Source organism: Balaenoptera physalus (assembly GCF_965194825.1).
Source record: "Balaenoptera physalus genome assembly, chromosome: 5".
Classification (NCBI taxonomy): domain Eukaryota; kingdom Metazoa; phylum Chordata; class Mammalia; order Artiodactyla; family Balaenopteridae; genus Balaenoptera; species Balaenoptera physalus.
The window spans coordinates 28,921,857-28,949,569 of record NC_138884.1 but is presented as its reverse complement, the minus strand read 5'-3'; the positions used below and the strand labels follow the sequence as shown (position 1 = coordinate 28,949,569).

General features: G+C 38.0%; 1 protein-coding gene across 10 annotated transcripts in view; it reads left to right on the top strand.

Annotated features, from left to right (window-relative positions):
• The window catches only part of INPP4B (inositol polyphosphate-4-phosphatase type II B), a 750,879-nt gene that overhangs the window by 520,986 nt on the left and 202,180 nt on the right, over positions 1-27,713 (top strand). For all 10 annotated transcript variants that reach the window (XM_082463351.1, XM_082463352.1, XM_082463345.1 and 7 more), the window contains one exon: positions 21,864-21,975. In XM_082463351.1, the coding sequence (XP_082319477.1) occupies positions 21,864-21,975 (112 nt within the window). The remainder of the gene's footprint in view (positions 1-21,863; positions 21,976-27,713) is intronic.

The following is a 27,713-nucleotide window of genomic DNA, read 5'->3' as shown; positions in this document are numbered from 1 at the left end:
ACGAAGACAGGAAGCTCCTCCAGGACGGCTTCTCTGATTCTGACACTGACTTGGACCTCATAGACACATAGGAAGAGGTAACTAACACTATTTGAGGTTTATGATGGATTAAGTGTTTCAAATGTCTTACCTTATTGAATCTTCTAATACCCTTGCCTGGAAGGTGATGTTATTCTTGTTTTATAAGCTAACTGAGGAGTAGCAGTATAACTTTCTAAGGTCACACAGCTGGGACAGGATGGAAATTAGAAGAGAAGAAGGGTTCTTAGAGAATATATATTTTGTTTAGAATTTTAGGATTAAATAAGTTTACAGACCAGAAGAGATCTTGACACTTTAGCTTCTTCTTGGACCCCTTTGGTGACCTGGAAATCAAACTTAGGAGACCATACGTCTTTCCCATTTTCTGACAGGTCAGTGTTAGAAAAGTGTTCCTATTTTATCCCAGACTTTATCTTCTTGCCACGTTCCCAGCTCTCCTTCATAGTGTTAAGTAGAATAAGTCTCATGCCTTTTCTCTATGATCGCATTTGAAAGCAACTTTTTTGCCTAACTAAATCTTCTCTCCTTTTTTACTCAGCAAGGAATGTAATGAGTAGAAAGGGCACCAGACTTTCCTACCAGATTCGGGTTCAAGTCCTAGCTGTGTCACCAGCTGTGTCGCCCCAAGCATGTTGTCTATTCTCTAACATCTGTTAATGGAAATAGTAATGACCTTCCTCACAGGGTGATTCTGGGCAATTAATAAATGCAGTGAAGTTCCATGCATTGCCATGCATTAGAGAAAAACACTCTATAAAGATCGCTTCTTGCATTAAACTTACTAATTCCTTCACCAATCACTTAATGTTTTGCTTAGTTTGTTTAGTTAGTTGTAGTTCTTTCTTAAAATGTGACATCCACAATTCTCTAAATTGGGCAGTGGCAGAGAGGTTGATTTAACCTTTGATCTGGACATAACATTTTTATTATCTGAGGAATGGATGCTTCCTTGAAACCCAAGTTCTGGCTTTAATCACACTGACACCAGATTTGGCTTCTTATCAAATGGTAGATACCAGCAAGAAACATAGGGAAAGTATTTGTTTGGTTAAACAGGCAGCATTCTGATAGAGTTGGGAAAAATCTCAAATTTGCTTTGACTTGAAATTTTAGCAATATAGCATTGAAATCAGGACAGAAATTCATAAAAGTGACACAGAGTGTCAGTTGCTTTTAGGGTTTACTGATGCATGTTATTCCAAATCTGTAATAAACTGTCTACAGAAATAAATTCAAGTGATGTTTCTCAGGACTGGTCTGTGAAAAGGAAGGGAAACATCAAAAGCAGAAGTAGGGCTGTTTGCTTCTAAAACTGATTCTGTTCTTATATGTAACTGTGTCAGTGTCATTTAGGAACAAGACTGTCTAAAATTATCAAAAGGCTCTAGCATGAGCCACTTTGTAATAACTACTAAAATGACATTAATTTATTATAAAATCAGAGAATGCAAAGTATACAAATATCATGGGCTTAGGACAGTAGAGAAATAGGAAGTGTATGGGATTTAGAGACATGCCTGAGCCCAAATCCTGGCTTTTTTATTACCTAGCAGGATGATTGATTACTCTGAGACTCAATTTTCTTATCTGTGAAAAGGGGATGACAGTGGTGCCCATCTCACAGCCTCAGCTCACATGAATTACTCACGTGAAATGTTTATAACAGTTCCTGACACATAGTAAGTGCTCAATAAATGTTGGCTGTAATTTTTATTATTTTTTTCCTTTTATTGATTAGCTTCTCTAGCCTTACGTATTTTTTTTAAAAATTTATTTATTTATTTTTGGCTGTGTTGGGTCTTCATTTCTGTGTAAGGGCTTTCTCTAGTTGCGGCGAGCGGGGGCCGCTCTTCATCGCGGTGCGCGGGCCTCTCACTATCGCGGCCTCTCTTGTTGCGGACCACAGGCTCCAGACGCGCAGGCTCAGTAGTTGTGGCTCACGGGCCCAGTTGCTCCGCGGCATGTGGGATCTTCCCAGACCAGGACTCGAACCCGTGTCCCCTGCATTGGCAGGCAGATTCTCAACCACTGCGCCACCAGGGAAGCCCTAGCCTTAGGTGTTTTGATGTTGTTTTTGTTGTTCCCAGGTGAGAATTAGACAAATGGTACCCAACCCATCTGAAACAGTACCTGATGCAAAGTGTGTGCCCATCATCCTTGTCACCTGTTTTTAAAATTATCATCATCAGTATTATTATTCCCCATTTCATCCAACTAGACTGTCTTTCATTTATAATTTAAATGGCTCTACGGTGGTATAGTCTGCATTTTTCTTTATGTTCCTAATCCATTTTCGTGGGGCCGGAGGTATGACCATGGAAACTGATTAGCACTTCCTTAGTTTGCATTATTCAAAATATGTCGTATTTGTCAGATTGCAAATTAGAGTTTTTCAGTCACTGAAGAGACAACGCATACTTAGAGTACACTTCAATAGCTCCTCAATTTGTAGAGAAAAGCCTGAACTCTTCCCTCTTATAAAATGCAGATCACATAAAGTTAATATCCATACACAGACTTACCTGCTTAAGAAGTTTGAGAGCTAATTTAGCTTTGAAGATAATTTGCAGGAATGATGAGGCCTGCAAGGAATTATATTTGACCTGAAAATTTTGTATAGGATTTGCCCATATTTACCAAAGTTGCTTTCGTCATTATCACCCTGTATTTCTGCTGCTCTGGACACATTTATATCAGCTTTTTCCGAAGAATGTTATTTGGAACACCGGTATCCCTTCAGTTATTAGTATGTGTTCTTCGAGTGAATGAGTTTTATGTCAAGTAAGTTTGAAAATGTTATATTCAAAAAAGTGAAGAGGGTGACCTTATTGTAGGATTTCTCAGAGCCTTCATTAGGTCCTCAAGTCCTTCTAGGACTCTCAATGTCGCCTACAGCTTTTCCCTAACTAATTTGAACCCAAGAAGCTTTCTTTATGGAAAGCTTTCTTTAACAGCTTATCAGACAGACCCTGTGTTCCAAGAAAAGCAGCTGCATAGTTGAGAAAATGCTGATTTTGAACAATATAAACAACCAAGTATTTTCCAGAGAAATATATGAGACACTCTCTACATGTATTCATCCACTTTTCCCCACCATGAGCATTTTCTCGAACAGACACCTCTGTAGACAGGCCTGTGGTCTTCATCCAAATGAACCCTCATCCTGTACACACACCCTGCACCTGCACACATTCTGCCCCTGTCCACATGCAGTTACCCAGCCCTGTTTCTCCCACCCCCCACTCCCTGTCCACAGGCATTGCCAACCCTGTGGCATTTTACACCCATGCCACGGACTATATAGACACCCATTTGTGAAATTTGTACAGAATATGTGGAAAGGGGAAAGGAGTGACAAGATACATGCTTTCTTTTTTACAGTCATTGACAGATTCTTTTTTTTTTTTAACATCTTTATTGGAGTATAATTGCTTTACAATGGTGTGTTAGTTTCTGCTTTATAACAAAGTGAATCAGTTATACATATACATATGTTCCCATATCTCTTCCCTCTTGCAACAGATTCTTTTTAAGCTTGCATAAGTGGACACACACTTATTTTCACAATCACTTAATATTATAACCACCCTGAACTGAATTGAGGTCTTCTCCTGAAGGTTCTGCCTTTTGGTGCTTGTCCTTTCTTGGTTAAATTCAGAACCATTAGGTGCCCTAACTATAGCCCAAGTTAGAAATCGCAGCATCCATTTCCAACTCATCTTTTCTACAGTTCTCGTCTGATCTCATTTAAAGCTCTTTTTCTGCTTTAAATTTATGTCTTCCTGTCCCTGCACCCAAATGAACATGAACATGAAAATAAGCATGCAAAAGCCTCAGCCAAGAGATACAAGATAGTAAGTCTGCTTTCTCAGCTTCATCTGCAACCACACACATAACCCTTGACATTGATCATCACTTCCTTTGTCGTTTATAGTGGCTTATGTGCACATAACGCTTTCCAAAGGTGGAGTCAGAGTCTGTAGTTCTTTGGAAACCCCTCTTCTCAGGGTTTTGAGCTCAGTTTCAACCTCAACCAGCAAGAGAGCAATGTCCGTAGGTGTAGATGGTGCTCCTAAGATTCTTCCCCACACTGATGTCCTATTATTTTCCCTCCATCTTTTGTTATCCCTTGCCTGGGATGGTCTCACCCATCTGAAGTCCCTAGTATTCTCCATACTTATTCTCATTAGGAACTGAGAGGCGATAGTCTCCAGGCATGTCAGTGAAAAGGGCTGGTCACTATCCCCTACCCAGGCTCCTCAATTTCCTAAGACCAAATTGACCATTTTCCTATCATCAGGCTTTTGAAGAAGCAGGTCAGAACTCATTATTCCTGCTCCAGCTAACACAGGCTTAATGATCACTGGAAGGTCACTATTCTCCACTGTGTTCCTAGTGAGGTTTGGCTTTGCTTTTTCATTTACACATTGTCAGTTCTACTTAATATATATGAGTGAGCTGTGCTGGAGGTACCATCCTTGAGGAACTGTAGAAAGTTACCTGCCCCTTAACAATGTATTCCCCTAATAGCATTCTCTAGCCTAGGATTTTCCACCCTAATCCATTAAGTGAAATTCACTGATGTCTGCTGTTCTGTGGTATAGCATGGTGCCTCATAGTAAAAGTGGGGCTGAATGAAATTGTTTGCAATAAGACTTCTTCAGGAAGATAAAGAACTGAGTCAGGAAAAGGAACAAAAGTGCAATTTTATAATGGAAGATAGGAAAACTAGAAAAGATACAAAGTCATATCATGAAAGATTTTAAGAAGGCAGAAGAGAAGGATGAGATCAAAGATAAAAAGATGTAAAAAAAAAAAAAGATATAGAATAAGAGGGAGAAGACAACAGACACGCTTATTTTGCTTTACTTAATTACTTTTAATACCAATATAACCACATTGTTTTTCTCAGTGCTGTGCTACAATAGGGGCTGGTTGCTTCTAGCAATGGGCTCAGCCTATTGGTGACCCATTGGGTCCCTTGATCAGTGTACTCAAGCTTATTAGAATTTGACAGAAAATGTTAGGTAATTAAAGATTAGTCTTTATACATTGTGTGGCACTGATGAATTTATTACATTATGGGACAGTTTACCATCTTACAGGGAAAGTAGATTTAAAAATCAATTGAAATCATTGAATGCAGGTTTTTTTTTTTTAAATTATTTATTTATTTATGGTTGTGTTGGGTCTTCGTTTCTGTGTGAGGGCTTTCTCCAGTTGCGGCAAGCGGGGGCCACTCTTCATCGCGGTGCGCGGGCCTCTCACTATCGCGGCCTCTCTTGTTGCGGAGCACAGGCTCCAGATGCGCAGGCTCAGCAATTGTGGCTCACGGGCCTAGTCGCTCTGCGGCATGTGGGTTCTTCCCAGACCAGGGCTCGAAGCCGTGTCCCCTGCATTGGCAGGCAGACTCTCAACCACTGCGCCACCAGGGAAGCCCTGAATGTAGGTTTAATTAGACTTGATCTAAGTGCTACTTGGCATATATTACATTATGACAAGCAGATGAAATGACCAGTTTTGCTTGTAGATACATGCTGTAGGTTGCTTCTTTCTGATGTTCATACATGTAAATTGGAAAGTAAACACATTCCTTTAGAACTTAATATAAAAATTGACTGCTAAAAACAAATTTAGGTTGCCATAATAAACTTGGTCTAATCCTCATCCATCCATTGAAGACCAGAGCAGATAACTTGAATTTTATTTTATTTTAATCTTCCCCAGCATTGATGCAGTCTCTCGAATTCAAAGCAGGTTTAAGGTTCAATCCTAAACTTAGAAAAGGTGTATAGTGGGGATTATTTTTCTCTTATCTAGAATCAAATTGAAGATTTTCCAGGGACCTACACAGTAAGTAGGAGAGAGAGACTCTAACAGTTTTGAGGTTTGCTTGTTTGTTGGGCAGACTACCAACTAACAATAAATTTCTTGGCTATGGAGACTTACTTCTAGTACTAGTAAACGTGAATTGCTTCTCTGACCAAGTGATACGCCTTTCAAGCACTTTAAGGATTGGCCTGTGATTGTAACACTGGAGGAAGTTCAAGTTCCATTACTGTCACCAGGGGGTAATTACTTTCCTTAAATTTCTTCATCTGACTACTAATGATAATAATGCCACTGAGATGAGCTTAAATTATGAATTCATAAGGCAGATTTTAAGAATCTCTTTATACTTTAGTAGGAAAAAATATTTTCTCCCTCGTTCTTTCATGCCATCTCTTCTTCCCTTGAACCCCCACTAGTTCTTGAAACAAATACTATGCTAATTTTTAAAGTTTGAGGTTTTAAGAGTGTTACGGACTGAATATTTGTATCCCCCAAATGTATCTGTTGAGGCCCTAAACTCCACTGTGATGTTATTTGAAGATGGGGACTTTGGGAAGTAATTGGAGTTAGATGAGGTCATGAGAGTGGGGCCCTCGTGATGGGATTAGTGCCCTTATAAGAAGAGCCACCAGAGAGCTTGCTCTCTCCTTGCCATCTGAGGACACAGGGAGAAGGCAGCTGTCTGCAAGTCAGGAAGAGGTTTCTCACCAGAATCTGACCTTACTGGTGCCCTGATCATGGGCTTCTAACCTCCAGATCTGTGAGAAATTACATTTCTGTTGTTTAAGCCACCCAGACTATGGTATTTTATAACAGCCTGAGCAAAGAGTTATTAGATTCTGATAGAGTTCTTTGATTACACTTTAAAATCATATTCCTCTTACATTGACTGTGTTTTCTTATTGTTAGCAGTAAGAATTAAATTATAAAAGTTATCACCATTGCTGCATGTCTGTGGTGAGCCACAGATATGCATCTCTGCTTCACGGGATGGAGTTAAAGTTGTCAAGAATAAGGCCTACTTCAAAAGATGCCAAGTGAACGTTAGAAGAAGGCGAGAGGGTAAAACCGATTGGTATGCTTGGAAATGCTTAGCAATCCAGGATAAAAATAAATGCAGTACACTCAAATATGGGATGATAGTTCATGTAACCAGCAGAGAGATCATTTGTTAGATTGCTTATGCCTGTGTTGAAGAGGCTGTGATAGTCAGTGCAGCTTATACTCATGAACTTAAAATATAGTGTGAAGGTATTTTGTATTTGGATTCAGTTCACACCTGAACTACCACTGGAAATAAAGTTTTGGGGGCCCTGAAGAGAGCTGTGGAAAGAAGCTTTTCCATCCCTCACAGAACCAAATGATTCCCTGGTTATGGTTCAGGAAACAAGGAATTCAAGGCATAAGTACTTTGGAAGAAGATCAGTGATCAAAACATTGCAGATTATATATGGAAGGAGATCGTGATGCTTACAGGAAAAAATTCACTCAGCACACAAAGAAGGTAACTCCAGACACTGAAGAGATGTGCAAGAAAGTTCATGTTGCTGTATGAGAGAATCCAATCTATGAGAAGACACCTAAGAAAAAAGTTAAAAAGAAGAGGTGGAACTATCCCAAAATGTCTCTTGCTCAGAAGATCAGGTAGCTCAGAAAGCAAGTTTCCTCCAAGCTTTAGAGTGGGCTAGTGAGGGTTGAACCAAAACACCACATTCCTATGAAGATTTTTCAGATAAGGACAATCAACTTATTGACGAAGAAGCTAAAAATAAATACATTTAAAAGTTACCACAATTTCATCTTTTGGTTTTCAGAAACAAATTAAAAAAAAAAAAAAAATCAGGTGTGGACTTCTGGTTTCTACTGTTCTTTGACAAATATCAGCACTGCTGTTGACCTGTGAGGCCGCTGTAAGCCTTTCACTTGACCTCTCTGGGCTTCAGTTTCTACAGAATGAATTGGCTGATACTTAACCTTACTTTCTGTTTTAAGCATTCTCTGATTTTATTCAATCCTAATATTGATATCTGAGGAATTTATTGTAGAATAAAAGAGAAAATAGCGGCATCCAAGGTTATTGAAAGCTGGTGAAATCTTTATTTGGTATACAAACTTCAATTCAGTTCTCAAATATTTACAAAAGGATATATAGCAATCACTCCTGAACTGAAAATTTTAATCCCGTGACTTTTAATTTTTACTGTCTTTCTCCTTCCCGTTAGCACATCAGCCTGCCAAATACCAAAATCCGTTTGTTTTCTTACATGGATTTTTTTTTAATGATGCAACAAAGACCTTTAATTACTAATAGATATACTTTCTTCTTATAATGAAATCAATGTTTTAAAAGGGAGATATTCAGAGACCAAGTAATTGCTTTCTCGTGTACTTTATGCAAAGCTGGTATGGGACATTTGATTTTTTCCTGCTGATCTTCAGAATCTATTTAACATGAATAAAAGCAGTATTCTGTTTCCATATAGCAGGTGTCTTGAACTTTGCGTTAATTACTTTTCTTCCTTTTAACAAAAATAAAGTTCTGTAGAAATCTTTATTGTTCTATCTAGACTCCTTTAACAGTGATTCAGTCACATTTTGACCTCGAAAATAATTACCAGATGATTTAGTAATGCATTGTTAAGACTGTTAGCAGAACAAGTTAAAATCTGAAAATGGGAAATTTCAGGTCTTTAGAGTATTTTTAAATTACTGCTGCCCTGTCTGCCCGGCATATTTTGCCTAGCTAAACTGAGTTTCCTTATTGTACCAGTAACTATGACTCAGTTTCCCATGATTGGTGACCACGCAGGAACCCTGGATTCCTAGGTCATCTTTCATCCACATGGCCGCCCATCATTTTACCTGTTTGTCCACCCCCTACTGTGGCCCTGGTGCCTTCGGCTCCCTGACTCTATTCTGATCCTTGAGCTTCCTCCTCAGCCCCGTCCCCTATCCTCACTCATTTCTCTTTGTTTAACTGGAAGCTGGCTGTCTCCCCTGCAGCCCTGTCAAGTGGTTACTCTTCATACCTGCTCTGGGATGAACAAGAAAACGGGGACCTTCGTCATACAGCCACGAGGAAATAAATTCCACTAACAACCTGAATGAGCTAGGAAGTAGATTCTTCCCTAGAGTTTCCATGTGGGAGTGTAGCTCAGCCTACATCTTGACTTCAGTCCTGTGAGACCCTGAGTAGAGGACCTGGCCTGGCTTCTGATCTGTAGAAACTGTGAGATAGTAAATGGGTGGTATTGTAAGTCACTGGGTTTGTGGTCCTTCATTATGCAGCAATATAGAATTAATACATGCCTCTCTGACTTAGTCTTCTAACTCTCCACCTACCCAGCTTTAGCTACAATGGGGCCTTTGCTCTTCCTTGAATATGGGGACCGTGTTCCTCTACAAGACCTTTGGACCATCTGCTTCTTCTGCCTGAAAAGACCTTCCCCTAAGAAAGATATATGGCTCCCTTTTTTACTTCCTTCAGGTATTTGTTCAAATGGCATCATATTAGAGAAGCCTTTCCTAATACATATACATACATATGTAGTCATTATATATATATAGACTATAAAGTAGAAGCCCCACCCAGCACTCACCTACCTTGCTTAAGTTTTCTCCATGGAACTTATCATATCTGTATCATTTATTTGTTTACCATGAGAATTCAAGCTCCATGAGGACAGGGATTTTTGTGTTGTTCTCTGTTGTATTCTTGTACATGGAGCAGTGCTTCCAACATGGTAGGTGCTTAATACATGTTTGTAAGTGAATTAATATTTTCTGTTATTTTGACCTTATTATATTTCTATGGAAATTTATAATTTTGGAGACTCTTTTTTCATTAAAAATGTTGTCATGTTAAAGGAGAAGGAAGAAAAAATATTTGAAGAACCACAAGATTTTATAACTTAATACCTGAAGAATTTAAAACAAATCTAAATGCAATTAAACAGAAAAGTATAGGTACTTAATAACTGTTTGGTTTCAGAGTACATGCCTCACTGTCCAATTTAAAGCTTAGTGAATTTCTTATCACACAGGTTTGAAATACATTATACTCTAAGGTTATGTTCATACACTGAATAACTTTGATTTTTTTTTTAACTTTGATCTTTTAATGCTAGCTTTAAAAAAATCCCTTTGCATTATTTCCTACTATTAAGAAATTTACATAAAACCGAACAGCACAAAAAATCCAGAAAAAATATAAATAATTCAAAACTTCAATAGTAAATATAGACCCATCACTAGTATTTGATACTAATTATTTAATAATTAAATCCTCTAATCCTCCATGCCTGTTATCTTTAGTAGAATGTTTTCATAGTGGCCTAGAATATTTTGATTTATTTTTTGACATTTGCAAACTATTCTTGTAAAGAGTTTCTGCTGTCGGAGCATGTCCATTTTTAGTAAGAAAAAAATTTTTGCTTAACTCTCTGTCAAGACTGTTTATACTTGGTCTTAAAAATGTCTATATTTTTTACTTTTAAAAATGTCAGCATTAAGTCGGGTTTCCCGGCCATTTATGTATAACCTCCTATAATTCCTTCCTTGCTACTATTCTCTTCCACTTCCAATGGTCTCTGCTTAATATATATAGTGCTCTTTTCCTTTCAACATTTTTCTTTCTCTTAAAATTCAAACAATACAATAGAATAGAATAAATTAACAAAAATCCTTAGCAATAGTTTCTCTTGTAGGTCTAAACGTGAGTCAGTTCAGACATGGGTGGCCAGTTGTTTTATCCCATGGATGAGTCATGGGCTTGGGAAATTCATTGCACCTCCTGCAAGAGCATTTTTCTCTCCAATCTCTAATGAAATACCCTCCCCCACCCCTTGTTCAGGTGGAACATTTTCCTCTCTCATATGGCAGTTCTATGTCAGCAGATATTTTGAAAGCATAAAGCATGGGATAAATTGACACTTTGACTCTACCATTACAAATCAATGTTGCCAGCAGTTAGAAGGTTCTGTTCATATGGAAGGCAATGACCTTTCAGTCATTTGGTTTTGTATTCCCAGATTAAATGGCTAATAGTTTGTTATCCATTCATTATCATCGAAAATGTCTATATCTTTTCTCATTTATTCTATTTTGGAAATTACATTCAGTAAACATTGACTTTTTATTGTTGTGCAGTTCTGTGAATTTTAACACATGTATAGATTCTTGTAACCACCACTGCAGTCAGGATACAGAACTCTTCCATCTCCACAGAGAAACTCCCACCTGCTGCCCCTTTGATGCATGCCTCCACCCACACCGACCTCTGACACCCACGATGTGAGTTCTCCATCACCATAGAGAAATGCTTTTTGAGAAAGTCATTGAATCATCAATTGCAGATCCTCCTGAGACTGGCTTCATTTATTCAGTCTGATGCCTTTGAACTTCATCAAGGTGTTGTGCATATCAATAACAGGTTTTTTTTTTTCAATTGCTGAGCTGTATTCCGTGCTACTGTACCACAACAAACTGTACCACAGTTTGTTGCACCATTCATATGAAAGTATATTTTGGTTGTTTCCAGTTTAGAGTGATTATGAATGGAGCTGCTAAAATATTCATGTGTGGGTTTTTCTGTGATCCTAAGTTTTCATTTCTTTAGGGTAAATACCTAGGATTGGAATTTCTGAGTCATATGGTAAGTGTGTGTAGAACTCTATCAGAAACTGCTGTGCTGTTTTCCCCACCAGCAGTGTATGAGAGTTTCAGTGGCTCTGCATCCTCACCAGACATTGTAAAATATAATGTGACATCTCATCATGCTTTTAATTTTCATTTCCCTAATGGACAGTGTTGTTGAACAATTTTCCATGGTTTCTTTGTTATCTGCATATCCTCTTCTGAGACACATCTCTTCGACTTTGCCCTTTTTTTATTATGTTGTTCATTTTCTTGCTGTTGAGTTTTGAGGGCTCTTTATGTATTTGGGATGCAAGTTCTTTGTCAGAAACATGATTTGTAAATGTTTTCTTCCAGTCAGTAGCCTGTCTTTTCATGCATGTGTCTTTCACAAAGCAAAAGTTGTTAATTTTGATGAAGTTCAATTTATCAATTTCTTTTCTTCTTCAGATCATGCTTTTGGTATCACATTTAAGAACAACTTGACGAAGCCCAGTTCATGAAGACTTTTCTCCTATGTCTTCCTTTAAAATTTTTATATTTTTATGTTTTACATTTAGGTCTATGAACCATTTTAACTTTTGTTTCAGTTGTGAAGTTTAAGTAAAATTTCATTTTTTCCCCAAATGGATGTCTAATTGTTCCAGTACCATTTGTAGAAAGGACTACTCTTTTTCCATTTCATTGACCGTAACTTTGTTAGAAACAGCTGGCCATATTGTCTCTGTATTCTGTTTCATTTATCAATATATCTGTCCTTTTGCCAATAACACAGTTTTGATTACTATAGATTTACAGTAAGTCTTAAAAATCAGTAGATGCAATTTCTCCATTCTTGTTCTTCTTTCTGAAAAGTACTTGGGCCATTCTGTTTACTCTGCCTTTCTTTATAACTTTTTGAATCAACTTGTCATTATCTACAAAAAATCTTGCTGGGATTTTAATTGGTATTGCCTTAAATCTGTAGATCAATTTAGGAAAAATTGACATCTTTATAAACTTGAGGCTTCCAGTATATGAACACAGTATGTCTCACCATTTATTTAGACCTTTTTTGATTTCTTCCATCAACACTTATAGTTTTCAGCATATAGATCTTGTACATTTTTGTTAGAACTATACCTAAGTACTTTATTTGCTTTGGACTTACTATAAATGATAAATATATTTTAAAAAAATTTCAGTTTCTAATTGCTACATATTTGTATGCTGACCATGTGTCTTGTGAAACTTTGTAGTTTCAATATCACTTCTGTTTTCAAAACTTTTGTAGTGTTATTCATACCTGTCCTTCGAGTTTGTTACCCAGGTGACAGTCTGGGACCTGGGGGATGGTGTAGTCCATAGATTATTTCTCAGAGTATCTGATATGTGGTTTAGATCCATGCATGCACAGCTTGAGGTAAGCCCAGAAGTCCATGAATGACATTAAGAAGTCCTTTCCTGAGCTCCTTCCTCATTACACTCTCTCTGGCCTATTCCCATTTCCTGGCTTCCCTGGAAGGGAAAGATCAAAAGACCCTTCATTCAGAAAGCTGGGGTTTGATTTTCCCTTCTCTGCCATGCAACTGCACCCTCTTCTGGGGCCAAGAGGTAGGAGAAGAGAGAGAGAAAAAGAGAGAGAAAAAGTAAAGGACATTCATCCCATGCCCTTGGGATCACAGCTCCAATCAGAGAGGAAGCTTTCCCTTCCTCATAATTTTAGGCTCCTGCACTTCCTCCGAGCTGTCACTTTTGTTGCTGCCACCGCTGGATTGCTTGGGGGCTGAGACACAAGACAGTGGAAAAAATAAAAGTGATTTCATCATTCTTCTGAGTATTAGGAGACCTCTTTTCTGTTCTTTGGGCCAGAACCAGAGAGATTCTCCTGGAACTATCTTTGTCTACACCATGACCATCTCTGGGCTTGGGGCTGTTTTGAGTCTAGATCATGAGATACGAGAGGAGAAAAAATGGTAAACTAATTGCTGGTTCAGTGGCATTTAAAATTCTGATCTTCTTCCCCAGTATGCCCAGCAGTGTTTACTTTGAGTCCTCAAATAGCTGCTCTGTGCATTCTGTCCAGGTTTTATAGCTTCATCCAGTGGGTGCAAGAGGGTAGAGTATGCTTCCTCTATCTTACTTGCAGCATCTTATCTACCAAAGGACAGATGATGGTGACCTGTTAACTTGAATGTAATTTTGGTTACCTGTGAATCCTGACAAGGACATTTACAAGATGCCAAGATGTTTTCTCACCTTGCTGTTGAGGTATATCTTACATTTAAAGAGATGGATATTTCTTACATTTCAAGAGATAGATTAACTGTTTAGGGAGCTGGAAATGTCATCTAGCCGTGTGCCCAAGAAGAGGAGGGGTACTAAGATTTACAGTCTTTGCCCTAGTTTAAATGGCTATCGCCCCCCACCTCCAACCCGCCAAATTCGATAGGGGTGGCCATGTAACTGAGCTCTGGCCACTGGATTGTAAACAGAGGGAAGCACACCGGTTCTGGGTCTGTCCAATAAGAGCTCCTCCATGCTTTTATCCCCTTCTGCTGTTTGGAGACCTTAGATGCCACAAGGTGAATATGGCAGAGCCTTCATCAGCCTGGCTCTTCAGATCACTGAATAGATGACCTACATTTTTAACTATAGTTAATTTGAAAGTTGCTAAGAAAGTAGATCTTAAAAGTTATCATCACAAGAAAAAAAATTTTTGTAACTGTGTATGGTGATAGATGTTAACTAGACTTATTGTGATGGTCATTTCACAATATACACAAATATAGAATCACTGTGCCGTATACCCAAAACTAATATACTGCTATATGGCAATTATACTTCAATACAAATGTATATTTGAATAACAAATAAAGAGATAGTTTATATTTTACGTTTAGCATTGAATCGTTTCCAAATACAACTCACTATATATATATATATATATATATATGTATATTTAATAGAGTCATGAGGAGGGAAAGATTTCTTTAGCTTATTTGTATTGAGGCAGTTACTCATATTTGGATAGTACTGTTTTCAGCAGTAAAGAGGAATCTACAAGCCAATTAGTCTGAAAAACTGGTAGTCAATGTATCTATGATTTGTGTCCCGGATGGTATAACAGTTGTACTCATTACCATACACAAAAGCATTTTTTTTTTTTTTTTTTTGCCACACTTGCAGAATCTTAGTTCCCTGAGCAGGGATTGAACCCAGCCGCAGCAGTGAGAGCATGGCAGTGAGAGTCCTAACCACTGGACCACCAGGCAGTTCCCACAAAAGCATTTTTATATTTAAACTTTAAGACCTTTTAATTTTGGACACATAAATCTTGTGAGATAAGTAGAATGGTTTACTACCTTCATATTTTATAGCTCGTAAATCTTAATAGAGGCTGAATTGCCCTCTCACGATCACATAGTTGTTTACTATGAAGAGCCAACACCGTTACCAAGGACCTTTGTCACTCAAAGTTCACTGTGCTTTCCATTAAACCATGCTCCGTTATTTACTGGTGTGTGATGACATGGATCTGTTTGAACCAAAAATACTGAGTTGTCCATAACCTCGGACAAGTCTTAAAAGACAGTCTACACTTCAAACTCTCTTGGTAGGCATTAGGCAATGTCTAAGGAATTTTGACAGAGAAAATAAAATAAAATAGTGATAGCAGGTATTAAGAAGAAAACCTGACATGGACGGGATGGAAGAGAAAGATTCTGGAAGATGGGAAGTAGGTTCTTCAAGTGTAATGAAAGAAAGTTGGTGAAACTAATTGGGATGTTACCATTGGGAAGGGACACATGTAGGGGGCATTATAGAGGAAGAATCAGTAGCGCTTGATGACTTATTGGATGGTAGAGACAAGGCATTGGTAGAGATGGAATATTCTGTGGTTTTGGTCTTTGGAGAATGATATGCTACTGATGTGAGCTGGGGTTTCGGAAAAGGACGAGTTAGGTTTCAAGCTTATAGAATGTAAAATTATATCAGGACGAAAGGAATTTGGAATTCTGGAATAGGAAATCAGGTCAGAGTAGGAAATATAGGTTTGTGGTAGATCGTCAAAGATGGGATAATTGAATCCCATAATAATGGGTAGAATTTCTGAAGACAAGTCTATAATGAGAAAAGAGAAGAAAAAAAAGCTTTGAGTGTATAAGCTATAATATTAAGAACTACTGAAAAGTTTTATTTGAATATTAGTTTGAAAGTATCGTATGGCTTCTGAAATTTGTGAAGTTCAGCCAGAATAGAGGTGTGTTCAGGCATACGTACTTAAGTAGAACTCGCACTTCTCTGAGGCCAAAGTAAATCTAGCACTGCCAGATAAATGTATTCACCAGAAAGGCAGTCAGAATGCACTTGTTAGTTAGTTAGTGGCACTTGTTCACTTATGGCCTTTGCTTATTTTTCTGTCCAGGTGAGATTTTCATTTCCCAGTTACGTGTCTAGATGGGTTAAATGCCAGGCATGTCTCCCAGGTGATGATACCTGTGCTTGGCCCCAAGACTACTTTATATTCACAAAGACTGACAGTGCTAATGATGATTTTCTCCTGGATGTTTACAGAGTCATTTGTGTCTCTGTGGCATTTCCAAAATAGAGGAGGTATTTACATGTTGCCCTTTAACATTTCCATAGGATTTTTTTTTTCTTTTTGCTCTACTAAGGATGGTACAGTAGGTGGTAAAGAAGTTTAGAGGAAAGGTGTCATTAAATTGTCTTTTGTTAGAAGACTGTTTCACATCCCTTTTCCTTCAGTCTTCTAAAATGTTTGTATGTTTTAGCATGTGAAATTGAATATTTCATTAGGAAGCGTTAGGGGAGTTATTTTATTTTATTTTATTTTTTTAAGATTTTTTTTTGATGTGGGCCATTTTTAAAGTCTTTATTGAATTTGTTACAATATTGCTTCTGTTTTATGTTTTTGGTGTTTTGGCCACAAGGCACGTGGGATCTTAGCTCTCCGACCAGGGATCGAACCTCATCCTCTGCATTGGAAGGCAAAGTCTTAACCACTGGACCACCAGGGAAGTCCCAGGGGAGTTATTTTAAAGGAAGATTTTTAAAGAAACTTAATCACTAATATATTATGCATGCTGAAAAACTAAGTGATAAGGAAGTGTAGATTTGTGTTGCTGAAATTTTCCCTTTCTCTGCCTTCCATCTTGTTGGCATGGTTAAATATTTAAGTGTATCTGCTGAGGGAAATGAGAACTTGATGTTGTGATTGAAATAAGGTGGCTGCCGTGAACTATTCATCTTTTACTTCTCTTATAGCTCTCTGCAGTAAGCAGTGGTAATGACCTGGCAAGAGAGTGAAATGACGTAGTTTTTTTTTCTCCTTCCTATAGATTGAGATAGTTACTTATTACTGCAGCCTGTTCTTATTGCCATACAAATTGCTAGGAAAGTGTACGAAGACCTCTTTTGTTTCTTAGTTCAGTCAAATTTGTATCCTTGTGAAAGTGCCGAGATGCAGTGCCATAATGGCAGTAAAATATATACGTATACAGTGGATACTATAAGGAAAACTAGCCCTTGTATTTGACTGTAAGTGTTAAAGTTACTTTCTAGGTTTGGCATGCATTTTGTTTGCTTCATTTGTTTTGGGGAAAGGTTGGAGGGGAAGGTGGGGAGTGAGGAGAAGAGGCTAGGATGTGTGCCCAAGATTTTCCCCAAGGCTGTATCAGCCCATGATAGCCTATGATGAGATCACCTGATGGATTCCAACCATGTCAGAGCATGAAGCTTGAGTGTTAATATGATAACTGTCAAAGACCAATGCTTGTTTTGCAGTAACAGAAACTGAAATCCAGGGAACTGAAGCAATATGTTGTTGGTCACATAGCTAGTGAGCAGCTGAGCTGGAGGGAGTATTGGTTTTTTGATTCCTAGCCTAGAAGTCTCTTCAATATATCTCCCATGCAGAGAGGATGAATTTCTATTAGATAAAAGTTAGTCGAATTTTGGTAATGAATAATGGTTAAGCAATTAGTAGGAGCCTCCTGAACTTGATGGGTGATTAATTGAAAGTATCATTAATCACTTAAGAATGATTTTTTTCTAAATGTTTTTGAAATCACCTTTGAAACAGCCTTTGGAAACATGAAATAGGTATTTCAGTTGTGACTGTCCTGACTGAAGAGAAGTGTTGAATATCCATGCTCTGTGGGTTGTAAATTGTTACAGAATAAATAGGAAACGGCTTCTACATTTCACATTGCAGTTCACTGACAGAATGACCCATGATTTTGGGTGTCTTGTGTTTAGTTCTTAAGTTTATAACCTGAATTCTCCATTCGGTCTCCCACAAATCTCAGGTGAAGAAGCATGATTTAGGGTACTCAGAGATTCTTATCCAAAATGGTTTGTGAAAAACAAAAAGGTTTTAGAATCTCTCTAGCATCGCTATATCTAATGTGACACAGAGACACAGTGAGCAAATGCTTTTGGAAAGAATGGTACTGATAGACTTGCTTAACGTAGGGTTCCCACGAACGTTCAATTTGTAAAAAACAAACACAATATCTGTGAAGCTCCAAAAAAGCAAAGCACGATAAAATAAAGCACAATAAAACAAGATATGCCTGTATTTAAAAAGCAGCCAGAAGCTTTTTTAAAGGGAATAAATAAAGCTATAGTTCGGAAGCTTACTCCCATACTCCCATGGTGCATTGCGTCTTTATCTATCTTTGGCACTTTGAAAGGTTCACTTTGTACTGTAATTGGTTATAAACTTGTGTTCTTTGCACTTCTAGGAATGTAAGCTTTATAACACCATCTATCATTACTAAGTCTTTGTACCTCTAATGAGCACTTAATCACTCTTGAAATGCATGTGTCCTGAAATCCTATAATCTTTTACTATAGTCTTAGATGCCCATTTTAGTAAAATTTCTAAAGAGAATTGAATGAAATATAATACATTAATGACAATAGCAATTCTGTTGATACTGCTACTACTATTACTACTGGGATGAAGGCGAGGTAGGAAGAAGCACTTATTTTGTGTAAGTCATTGTGCTGAGAACTTTACATAAATCGTGTCACAATGTAATCCTTACAACAAAATTATCATCTCCATTTTACAAAGTTTCACATGGTTAAGTTCCTTGTCTAAGGTCATGAAGCTAGCAGATAACTCAGACTCCTGAGTTCACACTTTTAACTATTATTGCATGTATTGGTTTATTACCCAGTCCTGGGAGAGGGTGTGAGAAGTCTATCCTCTCATTCAAATCATTATGACATTATTTGGTTTAGTCAACGAAAAAATTTGAAACGTTATACCTAAGCTTTGTATACCTAGAAATTAAGCTCAGTTTGCTCAAGCAAAAATTTTAAACAATGCCTATGAGAAGAAAAAGGTGTCTTTAATTGTTATTGAGTATCAGTTTGGGGGAAAAAGAAGTCTGCAAATTTCTAGAAAAACCTGTGAGTAGAACCAGGGCTTTTATTAAAATATCTATTTCACTATCAGGAACTAAAGAATTGTACAGAGATATGTCACATCATGATTTATGACAAGTTATTATGTCATTTTCAAGTAGGAAAATGGTATAATTAATTATTAAAATCATCCCAGGTTTGGAGCTAATGTAGTTTTTTACGAAATCATAGATTATACTGTCATCTGTATATACATCTTCTTTGTAATGAATGCTTAAGTTTTCTATGTTAATTTAAAATAATTGAATCAGTATTATGATTTACACTGATTTAAAAATCACCAAGAAGCATTTTATTTTATATTTTAGTAAGAACCTTAATACACTATTTAAGTAAACCACTTGTATTTTTCTATGTACATAATCTTTATTTTATTACATTATGACTTAGCTATGTATATGTCACCAGAGTGTTTCTATTTCGGTTTTCTTAAAAACATAATTCAAAAGATGTGTTTAAATTTGTACTTTATATATTTTGAGAAAAATCTTCCTATGATCTGGTAACAATTGGGTTTCCTTTTTGCCTAACTTATTCATTGTTTTAATTAGCATTTTAGTAAACTACTTATACTAATTTTCCTATTCCTGTTTTCTGGCACCTCCAGTAATAAAATAGTGACATTTTGAAGGAATTGGTTGAAAGACACCATTCGTATTCAGATTAAAGTTAAACACAAATTTAAAAAATGAAGCAACTGACAAAGGATTAATCTCCAAAATTTACAAGCAGCTCATGCAGCTCAATATCAAAAAAACGAACAATGGGCAGACATTTCTCCAAAGAAGATATACAGATTGCCAACAAAAACATGAAAGAATGCTCAATATCACTAATCATTAGAGAAATGAAAATCAAAACTACAATGAGGTATCACCTCATACCAATCAGAATGGCCATCACCAAAAAATCTACAAACAATAAATGCTGGAGAGGGTGTGGAGAAAAGGGAACCCTCTTGCACTCTTGGTGGGAATGTAAATTGATACAGCCACTATGGAGAACAGTATGGAGGTTCCTTAAAAAACTAAAAATAGAACTACCATACGACCCAGCAATCTCACTACTGGGCATATACTCTGAGAAAACCATAATTCAAAAAGAGTCATGTACCACAATGTTCATTGCAGCACTATTTACAATAACCAGGACATGGAAGCAACCTAAGCGTCCATTGACAGATGAATGGATAAAGAAGATGTGGCACATATATATATATAATGGAATATTACTCAGCCATAAAAAGAAACGAAATTGATTTATTTGTAGTGAGGTGGATGGACCTAGAGTCTGTCATACGGAGTGAAGTAAGTCAGAAAGAGAAAAACAAATACCGTATGCTAACACATATATATGGAATCTAAAAAAAAAAAAAAGAAAAGAAATGGTTCTGAAGAACCTAGGGGCAGGACAGGAATAAAGACGCAGACGTGGCGAATGGACTTGAGGACATGGGGAGGGGGAAAGGTAAGCTGGGATGAAGTGAGAGAGTGGCATGGACTTATATACACCACCAAATGTAAAATAGATAGGTAGTGGGAAGCAGCCGCATAGCACAGGGAGATCAGCTCAGTGCTTTGTGACCACCTAGAGAGGGGTGGCATAGGGAGGGTGAGAGGGAGACGCAAGAGGGAGGAGATATGGGGATATATGTATATGTATAGCTGATTCACTTTGTTATACAGCAGAAACTAACACACCATTGTAAAGCAATTATACTCCAATAAAGATGTTAAAAAAAAAAAAATGTTGGGGAAGGGCCAGTGGATGGATGAAACAAGAAAGGCAGAATGCTGAGAATTGTTGAAGGTGGGTGGTGATGGGTATGTGGAGATTCACTGTACTCACCTCTACTTTGATGTGTGTTTGGAAATTTCCATAATAAAAAGTTTTTTTTCAAAAATAAAAAAAATGACTAAAGAAAATGAAGTGTTGCTTGGTCAATTAGGCTTAGATATAGGTTACAGCAACACCCCATACCAATGGGTGACTTGCTACCTATCTTAAAAAAAGGTGCAAGGGAAGAATATCATTATGTATTACAGTGTTCCCATGACATAATGCCAACATTTATTCTGTATATTCTCTTGCCCAGAGAAGAAAATTTGAGAATCTTAAAGGATGGTGGTTGTTAATTTTATTTTGGGTTTTCATTATTATTGTCAGCCATAAAATTTGTATGTTGATGACAGTGATGATGATGAAAATCTTAATAATAAAATTTTCATCATCATTAAGTTGAGCAGAGTTGTCCAATGACCAACAGACTTAAAGAAGATAAAAACCTGGGTTTCTGGCTTTGCCAGTTTGTTTCCATGGATGAGTCTTTCTATCTTCTTGAATCTCAGTTTCTTTATCTGAAAAAGTAATGGGTCATCCTAAATGATCTCAGTGGTTAATTTCTGTCTTCATGTACTGTGATTTTCTGTTGTTTGCTGGGAGAGAATCTTCTTTACCTGGTCTCTGAGAAAGAAAAATGAAAAGGCACAAAATCGGGTGTTATAACCGATGGCCGGGTCATAGAGGAATATAGGGTTATTTGTACTCTCTTCTGTTTTATTCAGCTGTAGCTTCTGTAATAGATGAGCACAGTGTCCCATGTGATTGGTATAGAGGAGCCATGGCTGATGCCATTGTAGGGACATGGGGTTACCAAACAGAGCATGGATCCGTGATCTTGGCAGCTACTGCTGAGAGCCATGAGATGGTTTAACCTTCATGAGGTAGCTTCGTGCACTTACCACACCAATTCGTGATTCTAGTAACAGGTATCAATGTATTTTAAGCAGATTTGTTTATTACAACCGATGCAGGTAAAGAGCGGTGTTAGTGGTTTTCAGAAACAAACATGTTTGGACATACTTTCAGGGAAGAGACGATTCTTACCTTTCCGCTTCCTTTATTTTTGATTGCAGAACTTCAGATGGTGGCAAGGTTGTTGGCACCATACAAGTCAGTGTCGTGAAGATGGGGGAGATTGAGGATGGGGAAGCCGACCACATCACGACAGATGTGCAGGGACAAAAGGTAGGGTCCCAGTCAGCTCACTGCACAGATTAAATTAGAAACGATCAGCTTTGCCAGCTGCCTGGATCGCCACTACCTCTGTGGGATATGAAATCTCATTATTCCAAAGCTAAATGAGAAATCAGCTTTGGAATGGGAGTACCGTAAGTGTGTCTCATCCTCGTAACCCGACAGACTATTTGCATGGAACTGTGCAAAGCCATGCACCATTCAAAACACCATTCTCTTCGTAGCTGGCTCCCATGTGGACACAGCCTCTTCTCAGTTCGAACAAAAGTATCGATCACTGTTGCATCCTGCTGTAATTAACCCTATGTGAGATGCACAGAAGATTCTGGAAGGCCTACTGCCAAAAGTAACCACTTCTCCGCTCTCGAAATTCTCTTTGGAAAGAGATGCAATTTGAATTTGGATTCCATTTTTATGTGAAGGAGGACAGATTTAACAACTTTGTGCCTTATGAAATTGCAGAGAGAGAAGCAGGAAGTAGTAAACGGTGGAGGGGGAGCTCTGCTTGAGGAGCGATACCAGCTGGAAGTGAAGCAGCTTCCTTGAAGGCCAGGATAAAAAGCCCAATATTATCAATATCCAGGGCTTTTACTTGTTTTCTACTTTCTTTTCTTTAAGAGAGAGACTTGATATAAGTATTAGTCTAAAGTTCTGTCTTAGGAATGTGATTGCCTGTTTTACTGAGGTGCAGGGGACAGATTTACAAGCTGCTAATAGTTTTTTTCCCCCAGAGAAATGAATTTGTTTGTGTACTAGAATGCCTACCTTTTTATAAATGAGCATTTTTTTTAATGACAAGGTCTATTGTGACCTATTTTCTGGCTTAGTGTTGCTTATCTGGGAGCATATTTTAATTTTTGGTACATCTACATGGAAGACGGTGCGGTGCTTATCTAACACTTAACAAATCATTAACTTGACCAAAAAAAAAAAATCTAAACTGCCTTTTGAAAAAATATATTGTTCTTGCCCAGCATAGGCTAGGGTCTTACCACTTCCCCGAAGCCTCATTCTTCTCTGTTCCCTACTATCCCTCTGGATATATTCCAGGTCACGAACACATTCCAGTGAGGCCCAGTGTTTGAATCAGGTTGCTTGCAAATGTCAGGGCCATGGTGACGTCATGCAGCAGATCGTCTTAGGATGTGGGTATTTAAGATTCTTGTCTGGTGGCTAGGTTCTGTCATTCAACCCTTGTTAACTTTGGAGTTCTATGTAAGACTCCTATTAGTCACCACCACATGGATGCTTATACGTACTAAGATTAATGAGGGAGGATTTGTAGGCTAAGAAGGTGGGGAGGGTGTGGGAGACGGGGACAGAATGAACTAAGGGCATGTGCCAGGAGACCAGGAGCTAAAACACTTCCCATCTCAAAGCAGGCCTGCTTTCCCTGTTCCCAATCTATTACCAGCCACCTCTCTACTTTTCTCAAAGCTGGCTCACCCCTTTACTCCTTTATAACGTTGCTATTATGGGGTAGCACAAATTGAATCATATTCTTTTCATAAATGGAGAACTTGACACCCAGGAATATGCCCCACCAAAGTCGTACATAATGTTTCTGACTTAGTAATGTGAACTTAAAAATAAAGACTTAACTGAGCCATTCTAGAAATAGGAAGTGGTAGTGTCAGCAAGTACCTTGTAGGAGTCATAAGTGTACTAAAATGGTAAACCCATCAAGCAGTGTTGGTCTTAGCTCTGTCCTATCTGGATTCTTAGTAAACCTTGACCTCTTGTGAAGTTTTTTATAGAGTTACTGTAAACCCTACTGGCAATCCCTAGGAATAGTCATGAAGAACATGTAATAAGATTCACTATGCATGATATTTAGAGGAGTTATGTGGAAATAACTTTATCTCGGTGTTTTTCAAAGTGCGGTCAGAATCATCAGAGGTGTTTGTTAGAAATTCAAATGTGGGGACCCTTTTGCAGATCTGCTAAATCAGAATCTCTATGAAGTGTATTAACACAATCTGTTACTAATAGTGATTTAAGTCCTGAAGTTAGTCAGTGGCTGAAACATATGAAAAGACAAAGTAACTGAAATGGAGGTTATCCCTAAAACAACATCCCTCTCACTGATTTGTGTGAATGGGGGAGAAAGAAATGGAACTACTCTTAAAACCATAGTCATGTATTGAGTGACACATGCTATCTCTCATTTATAAGGAGCAGCTAAAAGATTCATACCTATGTTTATCAGCTTGGGCTGTCATAATAAAATACCATAGACTTAAACAATGGAAATTTATTTTCTCACAGTTCTGAAAGGCTACGAAGTCCCAGATGATGGTGTCAGATGATTCAGTTCCTGGTGAATGCTCTCTTCCTGGCTTCCAGATTTCTTGCTGTGTCCTCACAAGGCTTTTCCTTGGCACAGATGCACAGAGAGAGAGAGGGAGAGAGAGAGTGAACTCTGGTGTCTTCTCCTCTTCTTGTAAAGGACACAAGCCCTAGCATTGGGGGTCCTACTCCTATGACCTCATTTAACATTAATTACCTCCATAAACGTCTTATCTCCAAGTACAGTTACATGGGACATTGGGACTTCAACATATGATTCTGAGGAACACAGTTCAGTTCATAACAATACCCCGATGTAAAATATTACATTTTAATCTTGACTCTTACATTACCTCCAGAGCATGGAATAAAATATAAAAGAAAATCCAAACTCTTTCCTCTCACATACATTTACTTACTTGTTTCCTAAAACCATATTATTATGTATTTTTTATCAAGGGAAGATTGTACAGAGGGTCATTCACCATATTATACCGGTTCAAACTTCTACTTCATATATACATACATAGAAATAGAACAGTGTGTTAAAATCACGTAGCAGTAGAAAGAAAAATTCACAAAAGGCCTACGAACATCGTCCTTTTACAAAGCTAACATATTAGGTGAAATATCACATTAGGTATACCAAACTTTTTTTTTTAATTTTGGGGTCATCTTTGACTCCTTTCTTCCTCTCATACCTACAGTCAGTATGTCAGCAAATCCTGTTGATTTTGACTTCTGAATACATCTAGAAACCGGCAACTCATGAGCCCTTCACTATAACCAACATTGTCTATCACCTAGATTTTTGCAGTAGTCTCTTAAACGTCTCCCTGACTCCCTCCATCCTCCTTCCCTGACCGCCCCCGCCACCATCATAGTCTGTTATCAGCACAGCGCTTAGTAAAATGTAATGCGGAACTTGTCATTCCTCCAATGGCCTCTCATCTTCCTGAAAGTATAAACCCAAATTCTCACTTAAAGTCCTCTAAGTGTTGGCCCCCTTCATGTCCTTCACCTCCTCCTCTACTCCTCATTTTTGTTCATTTCAGTCCAGTCACATTATCTTCTTTGCTGCTCCCTGAATAGTCCAGGTATATTTCCAAATTGGGTCCTTAAACTTTGTTATTCAATCTACCCGTGAAGCATTTTTCCCAGTAACTGTGCTTCACTCCTTTACTTCCTCGGATCTTTATACAAAATCACTTTCTCACCGAAGGCTTCTCTGCCACCATATCTAAAACTGCGATGCCTACCCAAAACTCTGTCTCTCTTCTCTGCATTATTTTTTTGTCCTTAGTACTTATCATTGTCCAACATTCTATATCTTGTTAGTTTATCTCATATATTGTTTATTTCCCTCATTAGAATTAAACTTCCTGAGGGCCAGATATTATTTGTCTCTTTTGTCCTCTCTTTTACCCTCAGCTCCCAGAACAGAGCCTGACACGAGAAAAATGAATGAGTGAATAAATGAAGTCAATTTTACTTTGAAGAAATTAAATACAAAATTGTCTCCTAGAAGGGAAAATATTTGGCTACATATAGTGCTGTACAAACTGACCGGTCAATAAATAAAGCGTGTAATAAGGATGTAGTGAAGAGTGTAGGATTATGAAGGAAAGAGGAAGAAATTAAATTTAAAAAAACCTTTGAAATAAGTAGTCAAGAAAAAATGCTACTGAGGAAAGGAGAACCAGGAAACAAAATCATCAAGTCAGGTGACAGATGAGAAAACTCATGTAAATAAAAGCCAACAAGATCAACTGAGAGAGCTCAGTTCACCACTTTGCCTGCCCCAGAGATGCCTGGGCTTCTTGTTAGGGCAGGAGGGTTAACAATCCTCTGGTGAGGCTGGTTAAACCCAGCTCCTGCCTTGTCTTCCCCTTTTGTTTAATGTCTATATTATATTTGAACGTTGCAGAGGACTAATGATCAAAGTGGTAGTGATTTCTTCAAAAAGAAGGTCATACTTATTACATGAAAATTATATATTATATGAAATTATTATTATATGAAAATAAGGTCATACTTATTTATGACCATGGCAAAAATGGTATAAGTGGAATAATAATATGTCTCCCTTTGACTATGAACCTAACCCAGCTAGTCTTTTGATGACCTGCTGCCCTTAGGTTATTTTGACCCCATACTTTGAAGAGGTGTTTTAAGTGGACTTTCATCAGACTTAATCAGGGAAAAACTAGAGTCCTTGTGTAGCTAAGGACCAGTCTCAAAAGGTTTCCTCCCTTTATCTACCCTAAATATAAAAGTTGAAAATTATATAACAGGCCCTACTTATCTTTACAGAATATTAAAAGGCATATAATATTCATCATTCGTTCATCAAACAATACTACCTTCTATGTTCTAGGCATTGGACTAGTTTCTGGGTATTCAGCAATGGAACAAATAGACACGGATGCCACCTTCTGGGGAAGTAACAGTAAAAAAGAAAGTAATATACTGTGATCAGATGGTGCTGTGTTCTATAGGAAAAATAAGACAGAGTGCAAGGACTAGGGAGTGCTGGGCTGTGGCCTTTTTAAACTGGATGGTCAAGGATAGATTCACTGGTAATGTGATATTTGAGCTGAAATGTGCAAGAAAGAAGGGAACAAGACATGGATATCTGAAAGGAGTAGGAATTGTAGACAGAGTGAATAGCAAGAGCAAAGGTCTTGAGGAGACAAGATGCTTGTGGTGTTGAAGGAACAGCAAGGAGGCCAGTGTGGTTGGAACTGAGGGGTCAAGGAGCAGAGTGGTAGGAGTTGAGGACAGAGGTTCATGGGGCAGGGAAGACCGACTCCCATGAAGGTGTTAGACTCTGGGCTATGTGTAAAGACAGTTGAGGAGCTGTGAGTATAGGTATGAAATCTGATTCATGTTTAAGAGGACTGCTCCGGCTGCTGTGTTGACTAGGGCCTGAAAGGAGGCAAGGACAGAAGAATGGAATCTGATTATTGCGAAGATTCAGGGGAGAAGTGCAGATGAGCTGGATCAGGGTGTGACTGATGGAGAAAGTGAGACGTGGCCAGACTCCAGGGGGAAAGGCTAGCAAAAAATAGAATTACCATTTTCTCAGAAACAAATGGACATTTCTCCAAAGTAGACATACAGATGGCCAACAAACACATGAAAAGATACTCAATCACTAACCATTAGAGAAATGCAAATCAATACCACAATGAGGTATCACCTCACACCTGTCAGAATGGCCATCATCAAAAAATCTACAAACAATAAATGCTGGAGAAGGTGTGGAGAAAAGGGAACCTTCTTGCACTGTTGGTGGGAATGTAAATTGATACAGCCACTATGCAGAACAGTATGGAGGTCCCTTAAAAACCTAAAAATAGAACTACCATATGACCCAGCAATCCCATTACTGGGCATATACCCTGAGAAAACCATAATTCAAAAAGAGTCATGTACCA